Source organism: Chondrus crispus, assembly GCF_000350225.1.
Source record: "Chondrus crispus plastid complete genome, strain PCG".
In the NCBI taxonomy this organism is placed as follows: domain Eukaryota; phylum Rhodophyta; class Florideophyceae; order Gigartinales; family Gigartinaceae; genus Chondrus; species Chondrus crispus.
Window position 1 is genome coordinate 30001 of NC_020795.1, and position 15682 is coordinate 45682.

The 15682-nt window shown below is 28.3% G+C and overlaps 18 protein-coding genes and 4 non-coding genes across 22 annotated transcripts; 17 read left to right on the top strand and 5 right to left on the bottom strand. All coding sequences in view use genetic code 11, as the record gives it.

Annotated features, from left to right (window-relative positions):
- The first annotated feature begins 352 nt into the window (after nucleotides 1-352).
- On the top strand, nucleotides 353-1408 carry psbD (photosystem II D2 core protein). Its single transcript has one exon. The coding sequence runs from the start codon at nucleotides 353-355 to the stop codon at nucleotides 1406-1408; it is 1056 nt and encodes a 351-aa protein (YP_007627322.1).
- psbC (photosystem II CP43 protein) lies at nucleotides 1392-2777 on the top strand. The gene has a single exon. The coding sequence runs from the start codon at nucleotides 1392-1394 to the stop codon at nucleotides 2775-2777; it is 1386 nt and encodes a 461-aa protein (YP_007627323.1).
- A 113-nt stretch (nucleotides 2778-2890) lies between these two features.
- On the bottom strand, nucleotides 2891-3061 carry ycf17 (CAB/ELIP/HLIP superfamily protein). Its single transcript has one exon. It carries the CDS (start codon nucleotides 3059-3061, stop codon nucleotides 2891-2893), a length of 171 nt encoding a protein of 56 aa, YP_007627324.1.
- A 65-nt stretch (nucleotides 3062-3126) lies between these two features.
- upp (uracil phosphoribosyltransferase or UMP pyrophosphorylase) lies at nucleotides 3127-3690 on the top strand. Its single transcript has one exon. The coding sequence runs from the start codon at nucleotides 3127-3129 to the stop codon at nucleotides 3688-3690; it is 564 nt and encodes a 187-aa protein (YP_007627325.1).
- A 47-nt stretch (nucleotides 3691-3737) lies between these two features.
- Nucleotides 3738-4028, top strand: ycf19 (conserved hypothetical plastid protein). The gene has a single exon. The coding sequence runs from the start codon at nucleotides 3738-3740 to the stop codon at nucleotides 4026-4028; it is 291 nt and encodes a 96-aa protein (YP_007627326.1).
- Nucleotides 4029-4101: 73 nt separating this feature from the next.
- Nucleotides 4102-4335, top strand: rps16 (30S ribosomal protein S16). The gene has a single exon. It carries the CDS (start codon nucleotides 4102-4104, stop codon nucleotides 4333-4335), a length of 234 nt encoding a protein of 77 aa, YP_007627327.1.
- Nucleotides 4336-4367: 32 nt separating this feature from the next.
- Nucleotides 4368-4670, top strand: ycf65 (conserved hypothetical plastid protein, probable ribosomal protein 3). The gene has a single exon. The coding sequence runs from the start codon at nucleotides 4368-4370 to the stop codon at nucleotides 4668-4670; it is 303 nt and encodes a 100-aa protein (YP_007627328.1).
- Nucleotides 4671-4766: 96 nt separating this feature from the next.
- Ccr_ORF157 (conserved hypothetical plastid protein) lies at nucleotides 4767-5240 on the top strand. Its single transcript has one exon. It carries the CDS (start codon nucleotides 4767-4769, stop codon nucleotides 5238-5240), a length of 474 nt encoding a protein of 157 aa, YP_007627329.1.
- An 11-nt stretch (nucleotides 5241-5251) lies between these two features.
- On the bottom strand, nucleotides 5252-6832 carry groEL (60 kDa chaperonin). The gene has a single exon. The coding sequence runs from the start codon at nucleotides 6830-6832 to the stop codon at nucleotides 5252-5254; it is 1581 nt and encodes a 526-aa protein (YP_007627330.1).
- Nucleotides 6833-6940: 108 nt separating this feature from the next.
- Nucleotides 6941-7017, top strand: trnR(acg). The gene has a single exon. It is a non-coding gene; the product is annotated as a tRNA-Arg (tRNA).
- Nucleotides 7018-7081: 64 nt separating this feature from the next.
- On the top strand, nucleotides 7082-8335 carry hisS (histidine tRNA synthetase). The gene has a single exon. It carries the CDS (start codon nucleotides 7082-7084, stop codon nucleotides 8333-8335), a length of 1254 nt encoding a protein of 417 aa, YP_007627331.1.
- Nucleotides 8336-8422: 87 nt separating this feature from the next.
- Nucleotides 8423-8497, top strand: trnQ(ttg). The gene has a single exon. It is a non-coding gene; the product is annotated as a tRNA-Gln (tRNA).
- Nucleotides 8498-8869: 372 nt separating this feature from the next.
- On the top strand, nucleotides 8870-9217 carry psb28 (photosystem II 13kD protein). The gene has a single exon. It carries the CDS (start codon nucleotides 8870-8872, stop codon nucleotides 9215-9217), a length of 348 nt encoding a protein of 115 aa, YP_007627332.1.
- Nucleotides 9218-9278: 61 nt separating this feature from the next.
- Nucleotides 9279-11426, top strand: syfB (phenylalanine tRNA synthetase). Its single transcript has one exon. The coding sequence runs from the start codon at nucleotides 9279-9281 to the stop codon at nucleotides 11424-11426; it is 2148 nt and encodes a 715-aa protein (YP_007627333.1).
- On the bottom strand, nucleotides 11424-11797 carry rnpB. The gene has a single exon. It is a non-coding gene; the product is annotated as an RNase P RNA (transcript).
- Nucleotides 11798-11870: 73 nt separating this feature from the next.
- On the top strand, nucleotides 11871-12665 carry rps1 (30S ribosomal protein S1). The gene has a single exon. The coding sequence runs from the start codon at nucleotides 11871-11873 to the stop codon at nucleotides 12663-12665; it is 795 nt and encodes a 264-aa protein (YP_007627334.1).
- thiS (thiamine biosynthesis protein S) lies at nucleotides 12662-12877 on the bottom strand. The gene has a single exon. The coding sequence runs from the start codon at nucleotides 12875-12877 to the stop codon at nucleotides 12662-12664; it is 216 nt and encodes a 71-aa protein (YP_007627335.1).
- A 50-nt stretch (nucleotides 12878-12927) lies between these two features.
- trnH(gtg) lies at nucleotides 12928-13003 on the top strand. Its single transcript has one exon. It is a non-coding gene; the product is annotated as a tRNA-His (tRNA).
- On the bottom strand, nucleotides 12992-13630 carry ycf29 (conserved hypothetical plastid protein). The gene has a single exon. The coding sequence runs from the start codon at nucleotides 13628-13630 to the stop codon at nucleotides 12992-12994; it is 639 nt and encodes a 212-aa protein (YP_007627336.1).
- A 56-nt stretch (nucleotides 13631-13686) lies between these two features.
- On the top strand, nucleotides 13687-14319 carry ntcA (global nitrogen transcriptional regulator). The gene has a single exon. It carries the CDS (start codon nucleotides 13687-13689, stop codon nucleotides 14317-14319), a length of 633 nt encoding a protein of 210 aa, YP_007627337.1.
- A 131-nt stretch (nucleotides 14320-14450) lies between these two features.
- petB (cytochrome b6) lies at nucleotides 14451-15098 on the top strand. The gene has a single exon. The coding sequence runs from the start codon at nucleotides 14451-14453 to the stop codon at nucleotides 15096-15098; it is 648 nt and encodes a 215-aa protein (YP_007627338.1).
- Nucleotides 15099-15144: 46 nt separating this feature from the next.
- On the top strand, nucleotides 15145-15627 carry petD (Cytochrome b6-f complex subunit IV). Its single transcript has one exon. The coding sequence runs from the start codon at nucleotides 15145-15147 to the stop codon at nucleotides 15625-15627; it is 483 nt and encodes a 160-aa protein (YP_007627339.1).
- The last annotated feature ends 55 nt before the right edge of the window (nucleotides 15628-15682 follow it).

Consider the following 15682-nt stretch of genomic DNA (forward strand, 5'->3'; position numbering starts at 1 on the left):
TATGAACTCGATAATTAATTTCAAAGATTGTAACAAGATTGATTCTTAAATGGATTGCATTTATATTTTACCAAATTAATCAATTACTAAATACAGTATATATAATAATGAACTAAAAACATCTAAATCATTAATATATAAAATGCTATATTTAGCTCCTAATAATTATATATAGAAAATCAAACTTAGCGAACTATTTATTAAAATAGTTTCATTAGTTAATAAATATTTAATTAATTACATTTATAATTAGAATTAATCGTAGAGAAAAGTAAAATTAAACTATATAATTACTATCAACATAGTAATCATAATATATTTACTTAATTAATTTGCTTTGGAGATTTTATTTATGACCATCGCAATCGGACAAGAAAAGAACCGTGGTAGGTTTGATCTAATTGATGACTGGGTTAAAAGAGACCGTTTTGTATTTGTTGGTTGGTCTGGATTACTACTTTTTCCATGCGCATACTTAGCATTAGGAGGATGGCTAACAGGTACTACTTTTGTTACTTCATGGTATACACATGGATTAGCAAGCTCATATTTAGAAGGATGTAATTTCTTAACAGCTGCCGTATCAACACCTGCGAATAGTATGGGACATTCTTTACTATTGCTTTGGGGTCCTGAAGCTCAAGGAGATTTCACACGCTGGTGCCAAATAGGTGGACTATGGGCATTTATAGCTCTACATGGATCTTTTGGCTTAATTGGCTTTTGTTTACGACAATTTGAAATTGCTCGACTTGTAGGAATCAGACCCTATAACGCAATTGCATTTTCAGGACCAATTGCAGTATTTGTATCTGTCTTTCTGATGTACCCATTAGGACAATCTAGTTGGTTCTTTGCTCCTAGTTTTGGAGTTGCTGCTATCTTTAGATTCCTTTTATTTCTACAAGGATTCCATAACTGGACACTAAATCCATTTCATATGATGGGTGTAGCTGGTATCCTAGGAGGAGCTCTTTTGTGCGCTATTCATGGTGCAACTGTACAAAATACATTATTTGAAGATGGTGATGCTGCCGATACTTTTAGAGCATTTACTCCAACTCAGTCAGAAGAAACGTACTCAATGGTAACAGCTAATCGTTTCTGGTCACAAATTTTTGGCGTTGCTTTTTCTAATAAACGCTGGTTACATTTTTTCATGCTTTTCGTACCTGTAACAGGATTATGGACTAGCGCATTTGGTATTGTAGGATTAGCTTTAAATTTGAGAGCTTATGATTTTGTATCACAAGAATTAAGGGCTGCTGAAGATCCTGAATTTGAAACATTTTATACAAAAAATATCTTATTAAACGAAGGTATTCGTGCATGGATGGCAGCTCAAGACCAACCTCACGAAAACTTCATATTCCCGGAGGAGGTATTGCCACGTGGAAACGCCCTTTAATAATAGCATTGGTATAGGCGGCAGAGATATCGAATCTACAGGCTTTGCATGGTGGTCAGGTAATGCTAGACTAATTAATGTATCTGGTAAACTATTAGGTGCACATGTTGCCCATGCAGGTGTAATGGTATTTTGGACTGGTGCTATGACATTATTCGAAGTTGCACATTTTGTACCAGAAAAACCACTATATGAGCAAGGATTTATCTTGATTCCTCACTTAGCAACACTAGGATGGGGTGTTGGACCTGGAGGGGAAATAATTAGTATTTACCCATATTTCGTTGTAGGTGTAGTACATTTAATATCTTCTGCTGTTCTAGGTTTTGGTGGATTATATCATTCTTTAATCGGTCCAGATACTTTAGAAGAATCTTTCCCTTTTTTCGGATATGATTGGAGAGATAAAAATAAGATGACAACTATACTGGGCATTCATTTATTACTTCTCGGCATAGGATCTTTTCTATTAGTTATCAAAGCTCTTTTCTTTGGTGGTGTTTATGATACATGGGCACCAGGAGGTGGAGATGTAAGATTAATTAATAACCCAACTTTAAACCCTTCAGTAATTTTTGGATACGTTTTAAAATCTCCATTTGGTGGAGATGGCTGGGTAGTAAGTGTAGATAATATGGAAGATCTAATAGGTGGACATGTATGGATTGGTGTTATCTGTATAGCTGGAGGCATATGGCATATATTAACTAAACCATTCGCATGGGCAAGACGTGCATTTGTATGGTCAGGTGAAGCATATTTATCTTATAGCTTAGGTGCTTTATCAATTATGGGTCTAACAGCATCAAACTTTGTTTGGTACAACAATACTGCTTATCCTAGTGAATTTTATGGTCCTACTGGTCCTGAAGCATCACAAGCACAAGCTTTTACATTCTTAGTAAGAGACCAAAGATTAGGTTCAAACGTAGCCTCTGCACAAGGACCAACTGGTTTAGGAAAATACTTAATGAGATCACCTAGTGGAGAAATCATATTTGGTGGAGAAACTATGAGATTTTGGGATTTAAGAGCTCCTTGGGTAGAACCATTAAGAGGTCCTAATGGTTTAGATCTAAATAAAGTAAAAAATGATATACAACCTTGGCAAGAAAGAAGAGCTGCTGAATATATGACACATGCTCCACTTGGATCATTAAATTCAGTAGGTGGAGTAGCCACAGAAATTAATTCTGTAAACTATGGATCTCCAAGAAGTTGGCTAACAACATCTCATTTTTTCTTGGGCTTTTTCTTATTCATTGGACATCTATGGCATGCTGGCAGAGCTCGTGCTGCAGCAGCTGGATTTGAAAAAGGGATTAATAGAGAAAATGAAGCTGTATTATCTATGAGACCTCTAGATTAAACAGTCTAAACAGATGTTTATTCTTAAATAAAAAAGCTATTCTTAATAATTATATTCAAGAATAGCTTTTTTATATTTAATTATATTAAATTGAACAAATAGATAGTCACTAATTAGATCAAACCAAGGATTTTTAAAGTAGAAACTGAAAAGATTAATTCACATAAAAAAATAATAGTAAAAGATAACATAGCAAGTCTACCATTCCAACTTTCTGCTCCTACTGAAAATCCCCAAATCCATTGGTTGCGGACGATACTGAATTTAGAATCAATAAAATTCATTTATAAAGGATAAACTGATACAATACATAAAATAATAATAAATACAATTATAAAGCATAATATATATGAGATTAAATATATATCTTATATCACATCCCATAATCAAACAATTATCACTAGCTATAATCAATACCAACTTAAACAATAAACACGTATATCAAGATAATGCAAAATTACTAGGTCGCTTATTAATATATGAAACAGTACGAAAATGGATGACTATTCACTATATTTCTATCAAAAATATAGATTCAAAAAAAGAGTTATATAAATTTGACCGTAAAGAATCTTATAGAATACTAGCTAACTTAGTCGAATGCGCTGATATAGTATCAGATATCAACACTATACTACCACAAATGTATTTAGAACATGTCAACTCTAATAATCATAACCAAAATAGTTATAAAGATATAAATATTATTAAAAAAGAAAAAATTATAATTATTGAAAAATTCTTAAACAACTACTCTATTATTAGACTACTTGACTATTTACTAATAGAAAAAAAAGTCCAAATTAGTCAAATAAAAATAATGTGTATAACATGCTCTAATAATATCTGTGAGTATTTAGGGAACAAATATCAATCTTTAGAAATATACACAACCAAAATGTATAAATATTAATTTAGTTAATATTAGTGATAAATTTATAATAAAACAATTAATTAATAATGAATATAATTACTAATTCGTTTAACTTAGTATTCACATCAATTGCAAATTTTTCTGAAATATACCTAATATTGATTCTTTTAAAGTTATCCTTAGCATGGTTTCCAACTGTAAATTGGTATAATGAACCTTTTTGCTCCTTAAACCGTTTAACAGATCCATACTTAAGACTATTTAGAGGCACTATTCCTATGATATTTGGAATGGATATGTCACCTATGCTAGGTATTATTTTTTTACAATGCTTAACTGTTATTTTTAATAATATTAGAATAGAATCTATTACATAGAACTAAAATAATAACAATCAGTTCCTATCATTATTTACAACATATACTATATATCAAATTATCAAAACAATTTATGCTAAAAATCAGATTAAAAAGACTTGGTCGAAAAAAGCAACCTAGCTATCGTATAATTGTAATTGATAGCAGAAAAAGAAGAGATGGAAAAGCTTTAGAAGAAGTAGGTTTCTACAATCCTATTAATAATCAAACAAAATTAAAGACCTTACAAATACAAAAAAGAATCAATGAAGGTGCACAAATGACTAAAACAGTAAAAAATATTCTAGCAAAAACAATCAATAACTAATTATTCAAAAATATTATCCAGGAGAAAACATTTTGTCTAAATTCACATTTAAAATATTATGGCTTGAAAACAATGTAGCTATAGCTATTGATCATGTTGTAAACACAAGCTTCAGCCCATTGACATCTTATTTTTTTTGGCCTAGAAATGATGCATGGGAACAGTTAAAAGTAGAATTAGAATCAAAACCATGGATTTCAAAACATGATAAAATTGATCTATTAAATCAAGCAACTGAAATCATAAATTTTTGGCAAGAAACAGGAAAAGATAAATCTTTAATACATGCCCAAGAAAAATTTCCAAATTGTACATTTGCAGGCAGTAATTATTGATTACTATATTTTAATTTTACATTTATGATTAGTTCATATGCCATAATATGTAACTAATCATAGGTAATTAGAGTATTATACTAATAAACGTTAGATATGAACAAGAAAATAGAATTCAAAAAACGTATCACTTTGATACTAATAACAATCGAAGCTCTAGACTTATATATTGTAGATAATATTCAGAGAGAATTGTATATAAATAAATACAATTTTCTCTTGAATACATTAATCAAATATAATAGTAATTATAATTCTCAAATACAACTTAAACGCTATATTCAAATAATACATCTATTGTATATCTTAATAACTCAATCTTACTTATATAATCTTATTTTAGAATTACTATATGATATTTGCAATAAAACACATTCACAGTTAACATTACAATATATGCAAAGATTCAAATATATTTATAATCAAAATCAAGACTATTATAATACTTACAGTAAAGATAACAAATTACAGGTATGTAATATCGCTATTTATAATCTATACACTATCAATAAAATCAATAATATATATGGTCTTTACTACTTAATTAAATATCTACATAATGAAATTTAGCTTGATTAAGCTTAAGCTTTTTCTACTATAATACATTCTGTTGTTAAAACCATAGAAGCTATTGAAGATGCATTTTGTAAAGCAGAACGAGTAACTTTAGCAGGGTCAATAATACCAGCTTTATACATATCAACTAATATCTCTTGATTAGCATCATAACCAATAGCAAATATTTTTTGCTTTACTTTTTCTACTATAACAGCTCCATTATGACCTGTATTTTCGACTATTCTACTTAATGGTGCAACTAATGCTTTTTCTACTATTAAAGCACCAACTAATTCTTCGTTCACTAAATTACGATTAGCCCATAATTGTAAATCTTCTGACAAATGAACTAAAGTTGAACCTCCACCTGGAACTATACCCTCTTCAATAGCTGCACGAGTAGCATTAATAGCATCTTCTAATCTTAATTTTTTATCCTTCATTTCTGTTTCAGTTGCTGCTCCTACTTTAATTACAGCAACTCCTCCAGACAATTTTGCAAGTCTTTCTTGCAGCTTTTCCTTTTCATAACTATTATTACTAACTTCAAGTTGACGACGGAGTTGATCACATCGAACTTTAATGTTAGATTCATTATCATCAGCAATAATTGTTGTAGATTCTTTAGTAACATGTATTCTTTTAGCTATACCTAATTGATTAAGAGATAAATTATCTAAAGTAAAACCTAAATCTTCAGTGATTAGTTGCCCAGATGTTAAAATAGCGATGTCTTCCAATAAAGATTTTCGTCTATCACCAAAACCAGGTGCTCTTACAGCTACTACATTAATAATTCCTCTCAATTTATTTATAACAAGTGTAGCTAGAGCTTCTTTTTCTATATCTTCTGCAATTATTAATAAAGGTTTGCCAGTTTTAGATACTTGCTCTAAAATAGGGATTAACTCTTGCTGAATCAAAGTAATTTTTTTATCTGTCAATAAAATATATGCATTATCATAAATTACTTCCATTCGAGAGGAATCCGTAGCAAAATAAGGTGATATAAAACCTTTTTGAAACTTCATACCTTCTTTCACTTCAAGTTCAATAACTGTAGATTGTCCTTCTTCTAAAGAAATAACCCCTTCATTGCCCACTTTTTTTATTGCACTAGCTATCATAGCTCCAATATCAGAATCATTACCTGCTGATATAGATGCTACCTGTGTAATATCTGTTATATTATTTACTGGACGAGAATACTCTGATATTTGTGCTACAATAAATTTCACTGCTTTTTCTATACCTTTTTTCAAAACCATTGGATTAGCACCTGACGCTACATTCCGTAAACCTTGTTTTACAATTGCATGAGCCAACACAGTTGCAGTAGTTGTACCATCTCCAGCAACATCATTTGTTTTAGATGCCGCTTGCCTGATTAAAGCGACACCGGTATTTTCAATTGTATCTTGTAATTCTATCTCTTTTGCAATAGTTACACCATCATTAACTATTTGGGGAGAACCAAATTTTTTTTCTAAAACAACATTACGACCTTTCGGCCCTAAAGTCACTGAAACAGATTCTGACAAAATATCTATGCCTCTTTCTAAAGCTTGACGAGCATCATCTTGATATAAAATTTTCTTACTCATATGATAAAATTCCTGTAATAATCAATTAACATAATACTTCTATGTAATGTTTTAAAAGAGCTAAATAACGTTTTTAAAATATAAAAATGGTATAATTAATTTTAGTAAGGGCTTGTAGCTCAGTGGATTAGAGCACGTGGCTACGAACTACGGTGTCGGGGGTTCGAATCCCTCCTTGCCCGATAATTATAAATAACAACATTTCTATAAGAAATATGTAAATTCAATACAAACTTTCATAAAATATATATGCAACATTTAAGAGGAACTAAAGATATATTGCCAAATGAAATTATATTGTGGCAACATTTACACAAAATAGCTTCACAAATATTTACATTATCTAATTATCATGAGATTCGTACTCCTATAATCGAATCAACTGCTTTATTCAACAGAAGTATAGGTAATGAAACAGATATAGTCAATAAAGAAATGTATAGCTTTATTGATCAAGGTTTAAGGGAAATTACTTTAAGACCTGAGGGAACAGCTAGCATTGCAAGATCTTTTATTAGTAACCAATTGTATCAAACAAATCAAATACATAAACTCTGGTATTTAGGACCTATGTTTAGATATGAAAGACCTCAAAATGGCCGGCAAAGACAATTCCATCAATTGGGTATAGAATGTATAGGAAGCTTAAATCCTATGTCTGATGTAGAAGTTATTCGTATTGCAAACAGTATTTTAACTAAATTAGGATGTTCTAATTACAGAATTGAAATCAATTCTATTGGCAGCAAAGAAGAACGTAATAAATACAAGAAACAACTTATCAGATATTTAACACCTTATATACAAGACTTGGATCAAGACTCACAAAAAAAACTAGCTACTAATCCCTTGAAAATTTTAGATAGTAAGAATAAGAAAACTCAAGAAATTTTATATCATGCACCATCTATACAACAATACTTATCAAATGATTCTATCATACATTTTAAATCAGTATGTGAATACCTTGATATATTAAAAATTGATTATAATCTTAATACAAACTTAGTTAGGGGCTTAGATTATTACAATTATACGGCATTTGAAGTTAAGACCGATTTATTAGGTAGTCAAAATACAATCTGTGGCGGAGGTCGATATGATCGATTGATTCAACAATTAGGTGGACCTAGTACTCCTTCTGTAGGATGGGCAATTGGAATAGAGCGATTATTATTACTTGTAAAAAATAATTTAGATATAATACAAAGTAGACCATGTGTTTATATAGCACATCAAGGTGAAAAAGCAAAAACTGAAGCATGGAAAATAGTATCTTTACTCGAAGAAAAAGGAATTAGCTTTGAACTAAACTTAGATAATAATAGCTTCCGTAAACAATTAAAAAGAGCTAATAAAGTAGATGCAAAAGTATGTATAATAATTGGAGAAGATGAAATAAATACACAATCACTTACTATCAAATGGCTAAAAAGCTATGAACAAGAAAGGATCAATACTGTTGACCTATCAAATTTAATAATAAAAGTAAAAAATTTATAATATATATATGTTTTAAATTATTTTTTTATCTCTATTTAAGATGAAAACTTGACAAATTAGTCTAATTCATGGGTAAAATATAAAATATGGGGTGTAGCCAAGCGGTAAGGCAGCGGACTTTGACTCCGCCATTCGTAGGTTCGAATCCTCCCACCCCAGATAATACTAACTGTTTATTCGCTTCTTTATCTTCTTTTTTCATTAAAGTTAAATTACTAATTTAGATAATTTAACCTATGTTCATATTATAATAGTAAATCAAGCTTCATGATATATTAAATAAGATTAATACAACTGCTACGTTTAATTTAGCTTATAATATCCAATTATTGATAATAAAAAAGTACTTAACAACAAGATTAATTATTAAAACAAAGAATTAATATCATATGACTAATTTATTTCTTCTGTTCAAATTTATATTAAAACATCGTTAAATAAAGATATTATGATATGTGTAAACAAATATTATAAAGAAGTATTGAAAAGCAACATTGGATAGTAATTTATATACTAAGAAATAAGGGGAAAATTATGGCAAGTATTCAATTCATTAAAGGTATAAATGAAACAGTTGTACCTAATGTTAAATTAACAAGGTCAAGAGATGGAAGTAATGGAACAGCAACATTTAGATTTAATGATCCAGATATTTTACAATTAGACATGCAAGAAGAAGGAGATATTACTGGCATGTATTTAAAAGATGAAGAAGGCGAAATGGTTACAAAAGATGTAAATGCAAAATTTATAAACGGTAAACCACAAGCTATAGAATCTATTTATATAATTAAAAGCCCTAAAGATTGGGACAGATTTATGCGTTTTATGGAAAGGTATGCCAATGATAATGAATTATCATTTACAAAAGCAAAATCATAGAAATACATCAAATAAATAGTAATATATTTGAGATATTAACTCTTAGTTTAAGAAAAAAAATATGAAAATTTCTTGGAAATGGCTAAATGAAATCCTTGATGTCTCTAATATATCATTAGATAAAATAACAAAAAAACTAATATTAGCTGGGTTTGAAATTGAAAGTATTGAAGACAAACCTAATATTCAGGATAAAATTATTGATATCAGTATTACAGCAAATCGAGGTGACACATCAAGTATTATAGGACTTGCCAGAGAAATTAACACTCTATTTAATTTAAAAAGCCTATATATTAACAGGAATTATTACTTAAATTATAAAAATAGATCTAAAAAATTTATAAAAAAAAATAATTATATCAATGTAATAAAGACTAATGCAATATTAAGTTGTCATCTCAATACAATTGTCAATTTACGAAAGTGCTCATCGCCAATCTGGCTAATTAATTATTTAAAAGCGTATGAGATTAAATCAAATAATATAATACAAGATATACAAGAATACATAAAAATCAAATGGGGACAAGATATTGAAATTTTTGATTTAGATAAAGTCAATTCAATTACTTCTAGTGGACCTATAATAAATATTGAATTAGTAAAACAAACAAGTAGATGGATGGATACAATTAATACTAAACATATTAATAATGATGTATCTATTGAATTGCTCAAGTATACCAATAAAACTTTATCAGTAATTGGAATCCAATCTAATCCAGAATTTCAATGTGATGACAATACTTCTTCAATTATAGTAGTTGGTACTACTTGCAAGAAGCAATATTTGAAAAAGATTATACAAAATATTAATTATAAGACAGAAAGAATACAACGACATTTAAAATATACTTCAATTGATGATTTGATTCAAGGATACAATGAAACCATTCAAATAATTTCGCATTTAACTAAAGGTAAAATAGGACAGCCATATACTATTGGCAAAAATCAGTCTAGCAAGAGAGAAAAAACTATTTACGTAAATAGAAAACAGATAATCAATATATTAGGTCCTGTACAAAACAGTTATGGACAAATATGTCAAAATAAAATACTTGAAATTCTACAGCAATTAAATTTTAAACCTGAATTTGTAAATGACCATTTTCAAGTTACTATTCCACAATATAGACAAGAAGACATTCAAAGAACTGCAGATGTAATTGAAGAAATAGGCAGAATATATGGATTTGACAACTTTATTGATACGTTACCAGCTTACACTAATAAAGGTAAAATCTCTAAACATATCAAATACATAGATAAAATGCGCAATAGACTTAGTTATTTCGGATTACACGAACTTATTAATTATTCTCTTTCAACTCAAGACAAAATACATAATTCAACAATTCAATTGTATAATTCTTTACTAGATGATCAATCACAATTAAAAGATAATCTGATTGAAAATTTAATTCTTGCAAAACAATATAATATTCAAAAGAAAAACTTATTTATCGAATTTTTTGAAATCGGTAAAGTATTTAATAAAGAATATCAATCTAAAAAAGAGTCTAAATATATAGAAAGTTTAAATTTAGCTGGAATACTAGGAAATGATAATTTTTATAAAGCATCATGGCAAGATAGATCTCACAGTCTGAGCTGGTTTCAAGCAAAAGGTTTACTAGAAGATTTTTTCGAACAAATAGAAATAAAAGTTAATTGGGTTAAACCTTATTCTAATCTAAGGTTTAATAAATGTTGGAATTCTATTTGCCATCCTTATCGATTATCTATTTTGTGCAATCAAGATACACAAGAGCCTATTGGAATATTTGGTGAACTAAATACTAAATGTAATAACAATATAAATAGCAGCCACAGAACCTATGTATTCGAACTTAACTTATACAAACTCATACAAGCAAAAAAAAATACAGAACATTTATCTTACATCTATCGACCCTATTCTAATTATCCAATTGTTATTAGAGATATCTCAATTAAAGTCAACAAGAATAATACAGCAAGAGCTATTCAAACAGATATACTAAATCTTAATAATCCTTTAATTAAGTCAGTTGATATATTAAGCGAATACAAAAGTCATCATTCAAATTCTTATAGAAATATAGGTTTACGTATTAAATATCAATCGAACTTAAAAACGCTGAACAATATAGAAATTGATAATATAAATAATGAGATTAATCAATTAGTAAGCAATATATCAAAGAATAATCATTTAATGTAAAGAGTAAGTCTTAAGCCGGATTCTGTTCTTCATTTGTAATTATAATAAAAATACAGATACAAAAAGGGTAGTTATTCATCTAGAGTTATTTATCTTAATTAACTTCTTGCAGATTTAAACAATTAATAATTATTATAATCAAAATTACTTTACTCTATATATGGGGTTTACCAAGCAAATATTATTACAATACTTCTGGTGCGCTCTTACCACACCTTTGCATCCTTACCTAAATTTTATATAGGCGGTTTTTTTCTGTGGCACTTTCCTCGCAATTGCTTACACTATTTGTTAAATAGCTATATATTTTAAATAGAGACCGGACTTTCCTCAAATTTGTACAAAAATTTGCAACTACCTATGCTTACTCTATAATTATATAATATTATATTAATTGATATATATGCAAATCAAATTTTATTAAAAGAATATTATACACACAATATGAAAACGGATAAAGGATTTACAGACAGTAATTTTGCATCTATGCTCAATGAATATAATTACAATTTACATCCTGGTGATATAGTTGCTGGAACAATTTTTAACCAAGAAGAAAAAGGTTTTTTAGTTGATATTGGCACAAAGATGGCCGGCTTTTTACCACATGAAGAACTTACTTTAAATAACAACATTATAAAAGAAAAGTATATACTTTATGTACCTAATGAAACTAGAGAATTTTTTCTTTTAGCTTATAATAAAATTACAAATCAACTAATTTTATCAATCAAAAGATTGGAATATATTAGAGCATGGAAAAGAATTAAACAAATAGAAAATGAAGACATAATATTAAGTAGTAAAATAATAAGCAAAAATAAAGGTGGTGCAATAGTAAATGTAGAAGGTTTAGATGGATTTATACCTAATTCACATTTAACAATCAATATAGACAAAAAATTGATAAATAAGCAATATATAAAGTGTAAACTACTATTAGCTAATGAAAAGGCAAATCAACTAATTCTTAGTAATAAAAAAGCTAGCTTATCTATGTCATCCAATAAATTAAAAATAGGAAAAATTGTCACAGGAAAAATTATTAAGATAGAAAATTATGGAATTTTTATACAAATATATGGAATTATAGGATTATTACATATATCTGAAATTGGAAATAAGAATATACAAGATATTCATCATATTTTCAATATAGGAGATCATATCACAGTTAAAATTTTACATATAGATTTAGAACAAGGTCGACTATCAGTTTCAAGACGTTACATAGATTAGCCACCACCAACAATTGTAATGACTTCTAATCTATCTCGATCTACTAATACAATATTAGAAAATTGATTGCTGTTTATTATCTCTTTATTATACTCTACTACAATAGAACCTATTTGAAAGCCTAAATAAATCAGTAAATCATATAAAGACATTGTACGAGAACAATTAAAAGCTTCACCATTGACAAAAATTGTATTATACAGAATATTCATAATTAAAAACATAGACGTAATATAAAAAAACTATTATAATAGTATTTATGGCGGGTGTAGCCAAGAGGTTAAGGCAATGGATTGTGATTCCATCATTCGCGGGTTCGACTCCCGTCATTCGCCCTCATTTATTGCAATTTTCTGACTCAAAATAAATCGAGCTAGTTCTGTACGATTTTTCGTTGAAGTTTTATTGAGTAATCTACTTACATATTTTTCAACATTTTTAATACTTATATTTAGGCATGCAGCTATATCTTTATTTCGAAGACCTTTAACCACTAACTGTAAAATAGTTGTTTCTCTATTTGTAAAACTAATAACAGATAACTGTGAATTATTTTTTTTCTTATTTTTTTTTGCTGTATATTTTTGTAATAAAGAAATATGAGTAAATAAACTACAGATAATAGACAATAATTCTTTAGGGTCAAAAGGCTTAGTGATATAGGCATTACAGCCTAAATCATAAGCTTTAATTCTATCATTAGTCATTCCTTTAGCTGTTAAAAATATTACTGGAATACCGCATAATTTTTCATCTTCTTTCAACTTAGAAATAAAAGTATATCCATCTAACTTAGGCATCATAATATCAGCAATAATCAAATCTGGCTTATTTTTTTTTATACTTAATAAAGCAGTATTAGCATCTTGACAAGACTCAACAAAAAAACCCTCTGATTTTAGATATGAAGAGATAGAATCTCTTAAATATATATCATCATCAACAAGTAATAATTTTCTTTTCATATTGATATATTATAAAATACATTGAGTGATTACATATACAACTATTTAGACCAATTATGAAATGGATTAATTATTTTACAGTATATAAAATACCTTTTTATATATATAAACTCAATAAAGGTGATTCCATCATCTATATGAACTATAAAAAGCAATGTACATCAATTATTATCACATACGGTATACTGCATTTATTAAAAATTTTTACAAATAAAGAAATTATAACAATCGGTATTTTAGGTAAAGAAAATATTATACATTCATTAACAGAACAAAAGAATTGCTACTATCAATTAATTGCTATTGAAGAAAGTTTTTTAGTGAGCTTTAAATGGTCCGATTTAATTACTAGCTACAATTCATACAATAATAATTATTTATTTATAAATATACTTAATGCATATCAAAATACTCTAAATAAATATGAGATGATGAATCAAATTTTAATACATAAATATACAAAAAATAGAATTATACAGTTAATTTTATTTTTATGCAAAGAATTTGGTTTTATTCAACAAAATTTTATCATATTGCCATTCCAATTTTCACAAATAACTATGAGCATAGTAACAGCTAGTAATAGATCCACTATAAACAAAGTTATGAAAAAATTATATAGAAAAAATACTATTTTTTACTCACATAATAAATATATATGCTTAGTAGACCCTTTTCAATTACTTTAAATTAAAAATAAAGAATTGTTATGCTAAATCATATATAAATGTTATAATAAGATCTATGTAATTAAACTATCTCTCATAGTATCATAGTTGTCTAAATGTAAAATAATTTATATAATAGTCGATTCATCGTTATGAGTAAAGTATACGATTGGTTTGAAGAAAGATTAGAAATTCAAGCAATAGCAAATGATATCACAAGTAAATATGTACCTCCTCATGTTAATATCTTTTATTGCTTAGGAGGAATTGTATTTACATCATTTTTAATTCAAGTAGCAAGTGGTTTTGCTATGACATTTTACTACAGACCAACTGTTACAGAAGCGTTTTCTTCTGTTGAATATATTATGACCGACGTCAACTTTGGATGGTTAATTAGATCTATACACAGATGGTCGGCAAGTATGATGGTTTTAATGCTTATACTTCACATGTTCAGAGTATATTTAACAGGTGGATTTAAGAAACCACGTGAATTAACATGGGTTACAGGAGTTATATTAGCTGTACTAACTGTATCTTTTGGTGTTACAGGCTATTCATTACCGTGGGATCAAATTGGATATTGGGCAGTTAAAATTGTAACTGGTGTACCAGAAGCTATACCAGTAGTTGGTGGCAGTATAGTTGAATTACTAAGAGGAAGCGTGAGTGTTGGACAAAGTACCTTAACTCGATTTTATAGCTTACATACATTTGTCTTACCTTTATTAACAGCTGTCTTCATGTTAATGCATTTTTTAATGATACGTAAACAAGGTATATCAGGACCTCTATAAATATAAAACCTTATAAGCTAAACAACTGAAATACAGGAATTTTCATATGTCTATTATCAAAAAACCCGATTTAACTGACCCAAAACTACGAGCAAAACTAGCGAAAGGTATGGGACACCATTACTACGGTGAACCTGCATGGCCTAATGATATATTTTACATGTTTCCAGTAGTGATTTTAGCAACTATCGCATGTGATGTAGGATTATCTATACTAGAACCTTCTGTTCTTGGCGAAAAAGCAAATCCGTTTGCTACACCACTAGAAATATTGCCTGAGTGGTATTTTTTTCCTACTTTTAATTTACTAAGGGTTATTCCAAATAAATTAATAGGTGTCTTATCTATGGCATCTGTACCATTTGGATTAATTACTATACCATTTGTTGAAAGTATTAATAAATTTCAAAACCCTTTCCGAAGACCTATTGCAACTAGTGTATTTTTAATAGGTACATTTGTTAGTATATGGCTAGGTATTGGAGCAACCATGCCTTTATCTAAAGCACTTACATTAGGCGTATTTTAATTAAAAATTGTAATTAAAAAATAATAAGACAGCTAATAATTATTAGCTGTCTTAT